At 37.2% G+C, this 13,027-nt stretch overlaps 1 protein-coding gene across 2 annotated transcripts in view; it reads right to left on the bottom strand.

Annotated features, from left to right (window-relative positions):
* Positions 1-4,272: 4,272 nt before the first annotated feature.
* The window catches only part of LIN28B (lin-28 homolog B), a 128,012-nt gene continuing 119,257 nt past the window's right edge, over positions 4,273-13,027 (bottom strand). For both annotated transcript variants that reach the window (XM_019442980.2, XM_019442981.2), the window contains one exon: positions 4,273-5,137. In XM_019442980.2, coding sequence (XP_019298525.1) covers positions 4,768-5,137 — 370 coding nt within the window. In that variant the 3' untranslated portion in view covers positions 4,273-4,767. The remainder of the gene's footprint in view (positions 5,138-13,027) is intronic.

Genomic DNA, 13,027 nt, shown 5'->3' on the forward strand with positions numbered 1-13,027 from the left:
CAGGAGGATTCTTTATGATGACAGGACCTACCTCTCTTCATTCGTTTAGACTGAATTTATTCACCACCTGTATTGTCATAAGTTCCATTTCTATAATCACTGATATCTGAAGATAAGTTAAAGCTATTTATGTTCAGGTTGGTGTAAACACTAGTTAACTGGTCTTTTATCCATTCAATTGAATGATCATACAAATCATGAAAAATCTCCCAAACTCATCATAAATGCCAATGTTATATGTTTTATTTTTTAATCAAGTAATTTTTAAACCTTAAAATATCCATAATTGACAGAATAAGACATCAGGCATGAAATGAGAATATAAAGTCCGTGGTCTGCAGAAAGGCAAACAGTATTCTAGTCCATCAAGATGATTACATGAGTGAAATGCCATTCCAAACATCTACTCCTTTTTTGTCCTTTAAACACACATAGTTCAAGTGTTTGTTATTTTCACTTGTAAACAACATGAGCCAAAATGGACAATGAGGTAATCTAAATACTACACATGATAAGTTAAAAACACTAGGTAAAACACCATATTAAAGACATACAGGAATCAGTGTTCACTTTGGTCTCTAGGATGGTTAGAGTTGTTAATACCAAAAAGCAACACATACTAATTAAAGCCAGCTTGGTGGTGGGTGCCAGTGGTTGACAGACACTAAGTAATTCAAGAGGTAGTCAACACCATCATTTTCAAGCTGGTGACACTCACAAGTGTTAAGCCACAGATGTATTAAATAGCGTAATAGTTTCTCACAGTACAGTACTTTACCATAACTTCGCAGCTTTGTTCCAAATATAAAATTTAAAAACGATTCATAGGTCAACCTCTCACACTCTAACTGGACATCTATGACACAGATCACACAACCACCACATCTTAAAAGAGGCTGCTGACAGCTATGTTAAGACAGAACTTGACGCTCTTCACGAGTTGTTCTTTTCTAAAACAAATAAATCTCATTAGGACATCTAGGAAATTAAAGTCAGCTGCACTTGTACACACTTTCCCAAACTGTATAACCGAAGGGGAAATACACATATATATTTTATGATAAACATTTCTTAGAGAAAACAGATAAATTAATTTAAATTAACTTTAAGACTTAATGAGATTTCCCATGTCCTGTATAATTCATCTTACAGTGAATGTTACAAAGTCTATTAACACTTATGGGCTTCTATTCACAAACTAAATACAACTAGCAGTAACTTGGGGCCACACTGGTGCAAAACAAAACTGAGCCAGAATATTTCAAAATATTGGCATTAAAAATCCTATGTTTGTAGATGGAACGATGTTAAATACTTTGATGTTTCTTGATCTTTTTCCCTACATTGCACACCAGACTTCCAAGTTATAAGCAGGTAAAAATCTTTTAAAATTTTTCAGTTGTAAAAATACATCCAAAGTCTTCCAGTAAAGACTAGAAATGCAAGTATAAAAAGGTTTCTACTATAATCTGCCATGTAGCAATGAATAGCTCCCAGGGCTAAGAGACTGGTAAGTGCATCTTTCTTAGGAATTACAATTGTGTTGACATGGGGGTGAGGTCAAGGGGCAACTAGTTACAGTCCTCCTGCTCAACCTACTAGTAACCCCTGTAAACTGATGCTTCACACAGACCCTTCTCCTCAGTAGCTAGAAATGGCATTGCACGTTTACTCTATGTTCACTCCTTGGCAAGCCAGTGCTAGTTTGTTATGTGCCTAGGGCAGTAATGCTGAAATAAGCTTGGCCTTAGGGCAGCACAGACACAAAAATGGAGATTGGCATCCTTTACACTTTTGCCCAGCATGAATACACTCATACACCAACCTCTCCTCCTGCTACCCCTTCCCACCCTGACCTCTGGGCAAAGCAGCTATGTCCAAGATTGCTTCTGTGTTTTCTGTATTTTTGCTTAAGTGGAAGGGTGCCCATAAGTCTTTAAATTAAATACATGATAACTTTAAGGAAATGCCCGGAGACGTTGCTAATAACTAAATGAGATGCTTCATTATTCACAAGTGTTTGTCAGAAACATGTAGTTGTGAATTGCTATCTATAACACAGATTAAAAGGTTCTGTACCAGAGAATTATCAGCCACTGTAAGGCTGGAGCAGCATAAAGGTGTGCTATGCATCAACTATGAGGTAGCCTTTTGCTGTAAACAGAGTATTTCACCCATGTGAATGGACACTGTGCTCACATCAGTGATATTCACATATGCAAGGAGTTTGGAATTCTGCTTTAGAGCATGGGAAATAAAAATAGGAAAGCTGATATCTGATATTTGAAAATTCTGATCTATGTCAAACTCAGAGGTAGTTATTACTAGCATCAGTACATAATACTTATATAAAGGTCTAAGTTATTTGGTTTGTTTTGAGTAAGCAGGACTGTAGACCATTCTGTAAAGAAACAACAACAACATTATATGGTATGTTCCCTGAGCAAAGTTCTTTGTCCTGAGTATGTTATGTAATAGTGATAATATTTTTATATAAAAAATAAACCCCAGCTTTTAACCATAAGATAGGTTTGGTATGTGCTCTTAGTTCAGTCTGGTAAGATGCTTAAAATGACTTTAAATTGCACCCATAAGGTCCAGTTATAAAATGCTTCTTTTTTTAAATCTTGATCTCAGCTCTGAACTTTTCATATGTAAACAGGGAATGTCCAATTCTCAAGTCCATAATTTCCTATTTCTATAAGGTCAAGGAACTTTGGTTTGAATTTTCAAAGTGACTTATCATGTTTTGCATTCTTCCTGTTAACCTGCTTATTATGCCTGCTAAAAATTAAGCAATGCCACTTTGATTTGTCTACATAATTTAAATAAGCTTACAATCCTCACATAAGGCAAGGAAGTACTTCTCTACAGCTATATACCACATTCAATATCGTCAAAGGTAAGCTTTGCATCACAGCACACGGACATATAAACCACGGAGAATCTCACAAACACTGTCACGGAATTCAAGCTGAGCTATAAAGGACCGTCAACCCAGCCTGTGGCATTTTCTCCTGATGCTGGCTTGCTGAAGCAGCAGGAAATGCCTACGTCCCCCAGGCCAGGACAGGTTGGGGAGGGGGCAGAGCTGCTCAGCAGAACAGGTCTCAATGGACTCATGCTATTCTCTTTTTTTGATTATCTGAGCTTACACCAACAGGCTCACACAGAACGTTGTTTATTGCCCATGTTAAAGCATTATAATGAATTGGTACCTTCTTGGAGATGTTTCAGAAAGTTAGCCATAACATATAGAACCAGGAGGACACCAACATTTTTTTAATGACTGAAACCTAAAGGGACTGATACTAGGACTGGTCCCCAGCCAGTTTATTAATAACCTAACTGGGGACCAACCTGAGAAGCGTCTCTATCCCCATTCCTGAATGTCCGCCCTGAACCCGCCGTGCAGGTGACTCCAGCATGAGCAATGGAGGGAACCTCCATAAAATCAATGCCACCGTGTGAAAATCCTTCCAGCTCTCCCTAGGAGAGGCTCCACACTTGGCCCCAGGAACGCCAGTCTAGTTGCCTGCCACCCCACGCTGCTGTAGGGCAACCGTAGTGGGCAATTGTGAACATCCACTTACTTTTCGTTCTCAACCCCAGGATTTTATTCTTACCTGTGCTGTCTGGTTTTAGAGACAAGTTAGATAACTCTCTAGGGGGAATAAAAAAAGCCACCAAAAAAAAAAAAAAAAACAAAAAACAAACAAACAAACAAACAAAAAAAAACCCACACCAACACCGCACGACTGGAGTTTTCCTCCAAGGTCTTCAGTAGTAAACGAGGAGGCCCCCTGTTCGGCGCGATGGTTCGGACTGACTCCGTCAAGGGAAGCTGCTGTTGCCACAATCCCTTAAAAACTTCACAACATGTGAAAGATGATAATGAGCTGGTATCAAAACATCATGGAAAACAATCAAGTCACTACATTTGTACATTGCCCTCCCCCTTCATTTTTCTTAGTAGGCATCTAATTTACAGTCAAAACACGTGAATTAAAAACATCGAAATATCGGCACAGTAATTACACATTCATTATCTTTTCTGGAGTTATGGATCCCAGATTCAAAAGAGCTTATGGCAGTCGGAGGCATATGGAGTTAAGGTACTGCCTTCAAAGGGCGTTGGGGTAGGGGGGACCCTCTATAGACATCAGGAAAGAGAGGCAATCCCATACTTGGGAGAACTGATGACTTAAAACCTTTAGTACCATATGATTGGCAGCTCTGAGATCTGAAGTAGCCTTTGGTTCACACAAAAGGTAACAGTCATGGGTTTATTTTCATGTAATATAAAGGGAGTGGTATTTGAAGAAAAATCTCCAGGGATTATCTCTGAAACCATCTAAAATGCTTCATATGGGTTTGCAATTCTTGGGGATGTCCAATTCTGTGAGGGAGGGTGTGTGCTTGTATCTCTATACACACATATATAAAGACGAACCCGCTTTATATATATGTCTACATTCCTATAGAAAATCCTCCTACACACACACACACACGGACTCAGGCTCTCTCCCTCTCACACATGCACATATAGATATACATAGTATTTCATTCTCTGAGTCACATAAAACATGACACCCTGCTCAAATGTAATTTGCTTAGAGTGATTTGTCTGTTTAAAAAAATTCACAGTTCCTCAACAGTAGTTAAAAATCCCAAATCAGCTGCTGCTGTGAAATACTGTTCCCCTGTACTTGCATGAGGTAGACTTCCCAACTGGGGAAAGAAATCGGTAACATTTCAGAAGGAGGGTTATGTCTTTTTTCTTTTTTGAACGGAAGGCCCCTTTTTGCTTGGTTCTTCCGGCACTGCAGAGGACTTCGCCAGGGAAGTTTCTTGAGATGACCTGCCTGGCCATTCTGCTATCTCGAACCTCGCCTCCTGAGGAAACGGCGGTGACGTGCAGCCATGCCCTCCCCCCAGCTCTCGAGGAAAAGTCGAAGTGCATGGCTGTGATTCTGCTTCCTGTCTTCCCTGAGAACTGGCAGGCGGCTGCGCAACAGTTTTATGTGGGCAGTTGGCCACCATGTGCGCGATGCTCTGACAGTAATGGCACTTCTTTGGCTGAGGAGGTAGACTACATTCCTTAGCATGATGATCAAGGCCGCCACAGTTGTAGCATCTGCAACAAGAACAAGGAAAACGTCTTAGAAGCAGGGAGCACGGGCCATAAAACACATTGTACAGTTTTTAAAAATGACAAAATACACTATCAATGAGATCAGCCTCTTTTAACATGTCCTTATTAATGAGTATGGAATGGCTATTTTTAATGCCAGTTGCTTTCAAGACTGTCTTTGGCAAAATGCTCTAACAAAGTTATAAAGCTAATTGTGCTAAGCATAATAGTCAATGAAAAACAAGAGTACTAAAACATGAAAGACTAGTCACACTTCCATATAGAAATGACTTTTTTTTTTTTTTTTTTAGGTTTGAGAGGTCATTTTAAAAGAACAGTTGTAGTCCACTAGAGGGCAGCCAATGGTCAACAAAAAATGACCAGCTAGCTTTAAAAAGAAGTCCATTAAAAAATAAAGCTGTTAACATAATAATATGCACTGCAATGCACTCAGCAATTGAGAAAATTATAGACCAGATTAAATTTTGTTAGTTTAACATTTCTTTGGGTGTTTAATTATGTTGACTGTGGAAACCAGCTGAACTGGAAGAATTTTTTCCTTTGTACATATTAAGTAATGTGGTGAAATCTGATATATAAGAAGTCAGATGTCTATGGTGAGTGATATCTAGCAAATTATGAAGTGATATTAGAGCAATATAGTAAGTATCTGAATCAGAAGAAGCTATAGAAGAAAGCTTCTAAACACTTAGATTGTCTCTCTCTCAAAAATAAATAAACATTAAAAAAAATTAAAAGCTGAGATATATATTTGCTCAGCTTTCGTCAGATTTTCTTTGAATATTTTACATTCAAAAAATATAAAGAACATAATATTGTACATTTATAAAGGTTTTTAATCCACTTGTTGAGTATAGAATTTACTTGTTTTGTCTCCAAACGAAATGTTTTAAGAGCTTTCTATTTTAAATTTATTTTTAAATACATTTATGACCCCATAATTCTTAATATGAAGCACAAACAATAAGTCACAATATTTTTTAAAAAGATAGCAAATAAGTGGTAACTGTGAGCATGAACTTAAGACTATACTGACAATAAAATAATTATAATTGATTACATTGTGGGGGGGGGAACAAAAGGAGAGCAAGCTTAACAACTTATACTACCATATATTTCAAAGACAAACTAAGCTACTACTAACCTACTGAGCACTAGTATTGTATTTTCTGAGACAAGACACAGAGGGTGTTTTTTGTTTGGTTAGTTTTTTACCTGGCAAATACTGGGATAACTATGGCCTATTTCTTCAGTTACCAATATTACCTTTCAGATTTTAGAATAATGGATTCACAAGATGGGCTTTTATTCTTTGCAATAATTAACAAGTATTTATCCCAGGGAAAAGGAGTGCATCATATTTTCAAAAATTTAAGGGAAGAACCAAGAAACCACTTTTTCTGATTATTTCTTGTGCAATTATACACCTTAATATAATAAATTAATAAAACATATATTATGATCCAGATGCAAATTGTTTTAGCCATGTGTTCTAAGAGATAATGGAAAAATTAAAGAAGAATAATGATATTACCCATGAATGACTGAAGTTCAGGTCCCCCAAATAACACACTAAAAATGGTATCTTTGAAATATATAATCATATCACTTATAATAATGTTTTCCCACAGAGTTCTCTTTTCTACGGATAAGTGAATTCTTAAACTAAATTAAATCTGCCCTTCTATTAAATATCTTCTTTTGAATTAAATGCACTTCCCTGAGAATAACATCCACTCAGGAACTCATTGTGGAAGAGGAGAAAATAAGTTAAAGCCTTCAGTAATAGAACATGCTTTCCTGCGGACACATCAATTTCATCAGTCACTGTGGTATGCACTGTGTTATCCAATTCAGGGAACCATTCTGCCCATGCATTTACCAAGAGCTAATGTCAGGATTCCACTTTTACAAATGGGGTCTTCCATCATATTCTGTATGTGCATTTACCATTACCTTCAGGTTTTAAAAGTTATTTTTAAGGATACTATATAATTTGGGTTTCCTTGCATTTTGATCTGCTCAGTTAATTCACTCTCCTAGCTTTTCAGTATGTGCTATCATTAGGCCAGACTGTCTTCTACACTGAAAAGATTTGCATTCAGTGTATATGTGCTTAGTCTTAAAAGGGGAGGAGTGGTATTTATTCTCCTCTTCTATTTAATCATTCAATGTCAATCACTCTTACTAAGAGGGCAGATCACACCCCATTATGAAACCCCCGTCCTTCCCAAGGGACTGACACCAAAATGGAAATGTTCAACTACCTTTTAGCACACAAATGATACCACACCACACTCTCCATACAAGCTCTACATGGTACTTGTCTCCTTTGTTCACTGTCCACACCTCTCCAAATCAGCTTGCTTTTGTTAGTTTGAATGAATTTTACATTTGATGTGAGAATGAAAATGGCATGTGTGCCCTTGTATGGCTACATGCTTAATATAAAGACCTAGATCCACAAGCAAAAGACTATATATGAAGAAAACTATAATCACACTTCATTATACATTCTGATAGCCAACCATAAAAAGTAAAATCATTCATGGTTAAGTATTTTATAAAACTATGAACCAATGGCACATTGGGCATTTTCTCACATATTAAACATAAAGTAAAATAAAAATGTTCAGATTAGTCTTAAAACTTTATCAAGTTCTTATAAAATTATAAATACTTTAATTCTACTGAGCTAGCACATTCTACAAATATTACCTCTTACTTAAGATGCTTTTTAAGATGGAAAATAACAATCAAATTGAAGCCAATTTTTTTTCAATACATGAAATTTATTGTCAAATTGGTTACCATACAACACCCAGTGCTCATCCCAAAAGGTGCCCTCCTCAATACCCATCACCCACCCTCCCCTCCCTCTCACCCCCCATCAACCCTCAGTTTGTTCTCAGTTTTTAACAGTCTCTTATGCTTTGGCTCTCTCCCACTCTAACCTCTTTTTTTTTTTTTCCTTCCCCTCCCCCACGGGTTTATGTTAAGTTTCTCAGGATCCACATAAGAGTGAAACCATATGGTATCTGTCTTTCTCTGTATTGAAGCCAATTTTTTAAAAGACTATCAAAATAAGATTAAAATTTTTAAATGAAACGAGAATGCCAACAATAGATATAGCAGGATAGAAGCACCTACAATGGCAAAATAAATAAAAGGAAATCCTTTAGGGCTTTACAAATATTTTATTACATTATGGAATAAGTAATTAGGTGGATCTTAATAAAGTAAGCTCAAAAAACTACATTAGTTAATAAGTTAATCAAAACATATGCAAAGTACTGAGGATTTCAAAATAAAAATTAGAACTCTGATTCTGAAATCAGAATTTATTTATTTTTTTAAAATGTTTTGCTTATTTTTGAGAGAGTACAAGTGGGGAAGGGGCAAAGACAGAGGGAGACACAGAATCCGAAGCAGGCTCCAGGCTCTGAGCCGTCAGCACAGAGCCCGATGTGGGGCTTGAACTCGTGAACCGCAAGACCTGAGCCGAAGTCAGACATTTAACCAACTGAGCCACCCAGGCGCCCCTGAAATCAGAATTTAGATCTGCTATGACCCTTAGAAAAATTCTCATTTTGGGGATCTAACCACAGAATAACTTAATTATATTTTCAAATGATAATGGTAACAATGGTTATAGAACTGAACCCGACTGAAAACTAGTAGATTAGAATATAGACATTAATTTTTAAATGATACCTCAATGACTTAGATGAAATAATTCACCAATCATATGTTTCCCCTGGATCCCAAAAGTGATAAAAAGTTGGGCAGAGGGGTGACACCACACACAGAGAGCCAGCTTTGCCTAAAAGTGTAATTTGAAAAATATAACTTAGGCACTTCTAAGTATTTCAAAGTGCTAATTCAATAAGACTTTATATGGAGGGATGCCTGGGTGGTTCAGTCGGTTAAGTGTCTGGCTCTTGATTCTGGTGCAGGTCATGATCTCATGGTTTGAGATCAAGACCTGCATCAGGCTCTGTGCTGACAGTGCAAAGCCTGCTTGGGATTCTCGCTCTCCCTCTCTCTCTGCCCCTTCCCTGCTCTCTCCTCCTAAATAAACTAACTAACTAACTAACAGAATTTAATGGAAAAATAAATCTACATTTTGGGGGGTTGGAAGGGGCATTAAAGATAAGGATACAGTGATCTGTAAGCTTCTCAGGAACAAATACTGAACAACAGTAAGTACAGTGGTATCAAGGAGAGAGAATAGAGTGGAAAAAGAAGTGCAAGGTATAGGGCAGGAAGAAGGGGTGAACGCAGAAAAAAGGACATACAAATCCCTGGAAAAGAATTATGTGGAAAACGATCAATACAATTTCCAAATGGGAGACCAGAGAAGTCACAGATTAGAAAGAATTCCAGAAACTAACTGGCAGAAAGGATAACTGACTCTTTGAAGAGATTGCTTGTCACTGTTTATCCTGATACAGTCCAACTAAAATCCGAAAATGATACCAATGACATTCAAGTCTACAGTTTTCTATATTAATACGACTGAATACTTGATACCTAATCCAACTGTGTGCTGACCAACCCAAACACCTGGCATTGCTCAATACCAGTCTGACAGTAGGAGGGAGGTGGATAGGAGAAATGCCATCAAAGAACTCAAGAGAGCTAAAGAAAAGGCATGTAGCTTTTGTTGGAAGCAATCTGCCCACCCTGTATCTCCTGAGGGTAAGAGATACAGATTTCTTCCAGAAGGCCCAATTTGTTTCGTTACAGGCGTCCACACATTCTTAACTTATACTGGGTATAGTTTATTCACTTCACAGGATCTGCCCCAACATACCAAGAGGAGAGTTAGAAAACTTTGATGAATCACAGAGTCAGAAAGGCCTTTCTATAGAGCATACATTTTCTGACCTCTATTAAAGCATCTGTTCTTTACATGAATCTGTTTCTTTGTATTTCATTCTTATATCTAGACTAAGACTATAAGCCAATTAAGCAATAAAACATTTTAGTAAGGTTAATTTTTATATATTTTTCTTAAGTACAGTGGGTAAAAACATTGAGATTTTTAAAAGTAGTGGTTAGTGGTGATTTGTGATTTTTAAAAAGATTCTTCTGGAACAAATACATATTTAACACCAGAAAAAAAAATTATTTGTATCTTCTGAAATACAGAAGCCAGTATCCCCCTAAATTACCTTAATTCATGCTAAAAATAAGCATTTCTTTTTTTTAATTTTTTTAAATGTTTATTTATTTTTGAGAAAGAGAGACAGAGTGCAAGTAAGGGAGGGGCAGAGAGAGAGACACACACACAGAATCCAAAGCAGGCTTCAGGCTCTGAGCTGTCAGCACAGAGCCGGATGCGGAGCCTGAACTCACAAACTGTGAGATCATGATCTGAGCCGAAGTCTGGCACTTAACCGACTGAGCCACCCAGGTACCTCTAACTCGTGCTAAAAATAAAATGATCTATACAGAGTAGGATTGAACATACTGTTATCAGAATTAAAACAACAATAGAAATAATAATGAGGTTCAATTCACTAAAATCTTACTATGTTCCAGAGACACTGTGCAACAGGTTTCAAATGTATTATATAATTTAATCCTCCCCCAAACCCTATGACGTACTACAACATCTACATTGTATAGATGTGCACGCGCGCACACACACACACACACACAGATTTGAAGTAGATTATTTCTTGAGATTTAGGTTACTGCTCTATCTCTATGATGGGGGGGATATGAACATCCTTCTTTGAATGGTCCCACCTATACAATGAAGGTTGGAGCTAATCCAATCTAGACTCTTCAATGCCAATGCCCAGTTTTATTTCTATGCCTCTTGTACTGCATAGGTTGAAAAGTTTTATCTAACAAATTAATAAATAATTTTTCCATTTTCTTTAAACATAGGTTTAAGGCTGTGAAGTCAGAACTTCAGGATGACCTGTTATAATCAGAGCTATCAAACCAACTCAATAAAATTCCAGTCAAAATAAAGACCCTGACATTTTAGTTATCCCATGAAGTCATATTACAACGTGAATGATTTGTTTAGGCCTTGAAATAAATACTGGAATGAGATTCTATTGGTTGCAGTGAATGTAAACTGAGAGGGCCTCTTTTGGAGAGCAATTTGACTGACAGTACATTTCAAATGTTAATGCACATACCCTCTCACCCAACAGTGCTAACTCTTTAAAAATTTGCTTACAGAAATATTTTACTGTATTGGAAATATATTGTAGGGTCATCTGGGGGGCTCAGTCTGTTGAGTGTCCCAACTTCGTCTCAGGTCATGATCTTGCAGTTCGTGAGTTCGAGTCCCACATTGGGTTTGCTGCTGTCAGCCTGCCAGTGCACAGCCTGCTTTGGATCCTCTGTCCTCCTTTCTTGGCCCCTCCCCCACTTGTGCTGTCTCAAAAATAAATAAACATTACAGAAAAAGAAATGTATTCTAATATAGTGCTGCCCATATAGGTAAAAAATAGAAAAATTAAATGATAATAATACTAACAATAATAATAAATGCTTATAGTCAAAACCAGGTAGTCTGCTGTAGTCAATGCTCTCTACCACTGAGCTGTAAATATGTGAAAATAAAAAGAAATTAGAACCCACATACACTGAGAAACACCACAGTTATTAAAAGAAATGAAGTAAAACAATATTATTTTTAACTGAGGTAGATCTGTATGTATTCACATGGAAATATCTCAAGATAAATTAAGTAAGAATAGCACCACAAGATAACACACAAATATAGTATAATCCTACTTATGCTTCAAAAACACTGTATATGGTTATAAGTAATTGTATGCATTTTTTTAAATGCATGGAAAAACTACTAGAAGGATAAACCATAAATTAACAGGGGTTACATCTGAGGAGAAGAGAGGTAATGTGAAGGGGGACTTTCATTTTTATATTAATTTTCATACAGTTTCTTTTTTTTTAATTTTTTTAAACGTTTATTTATTTTTGAGACAGAGAAAGACAGAGCATGAACATGGGAGGGGTAGAGAGAGAGGGAGACAAAGAATCTGAAACAGGCTCCAGGCTCTGAACTGTCAGCACAGAGCCCGACGGGGGGCTCGAACTCATGGACCGTGAGATCATGACCTGAGCCGAAGTCGGACGCTTAACCGACCGAGCCACCCAGGCGCCCCATACAGTTTCTTTTTTAAACAATAAGAAAGAATTTATATATTATTTGTGTAATTAGAAAAAGAGCAATTATAAACTTCCATCTCCATTTTGTAATTTGACCTTCATTATTAATGCTCATCATCCAACAGTGAACTTGTATACCAGCAGTCCTAGAACCATCTCAGAAGCTTTTAAAAAAAATATTTATGCCCAGGCACTACTCCAGACCAATTAAATTATAATATCTGAGGATGGAGGCCCTGGCCTTGGTACTTTTTGAAATCTTTTCAAGTGATAGATGGCTGAAAGAAAACTGGGTTTTTAGTATTATTTTTAAAAAGCAAAATTTAGTGTAATTGCCATTCAGTTCTTTCTGGTGCACAGTAAATGGCAGGTGTCTGGATGGCTCTATGTTGCCTGCTTTTAGTGAGAGTAAGAGTGAGTCTGCTGTGGCACAGAACTAATTGGAATTCAAAACTCTAAAACTTCTGCCAGTGGAGGGGTGCCAGGCTGGCTCAGTTGGAAAAGGATGTCTCCTGATCTCAGGGTTGAGTTTGAGCCCACGTTGGGTGTACAGATTACTACAAAATATAAACTAAAATAAAAAAACTGCTGGCGGTAGAAATAAATACTCTAGGCATCCTCGGAACCTCAGTTTCCAGAACATTTAACTAAACTGATCTGGGGTTTGCACTGAGTTCAGAGGGTAGTTTTTACTTACCAACTACTGTTCTA

The sequence above is a fragment of the Panthera pardus genome, unplaced genomic scaffold (assembly GCF_024362965.1).
Source record: "Panthera pardus isolate Hobbes unplaced genomic scaffold, ASM2436296v1 HiC_scaffold_17, whole genome shotgun sequence".
Taxonomy (NCBI): Eukaryota; Metazoa; Chordata; class Mammalia; order Carnivora; family Felidae; genus Panthera; species Panthera pardus.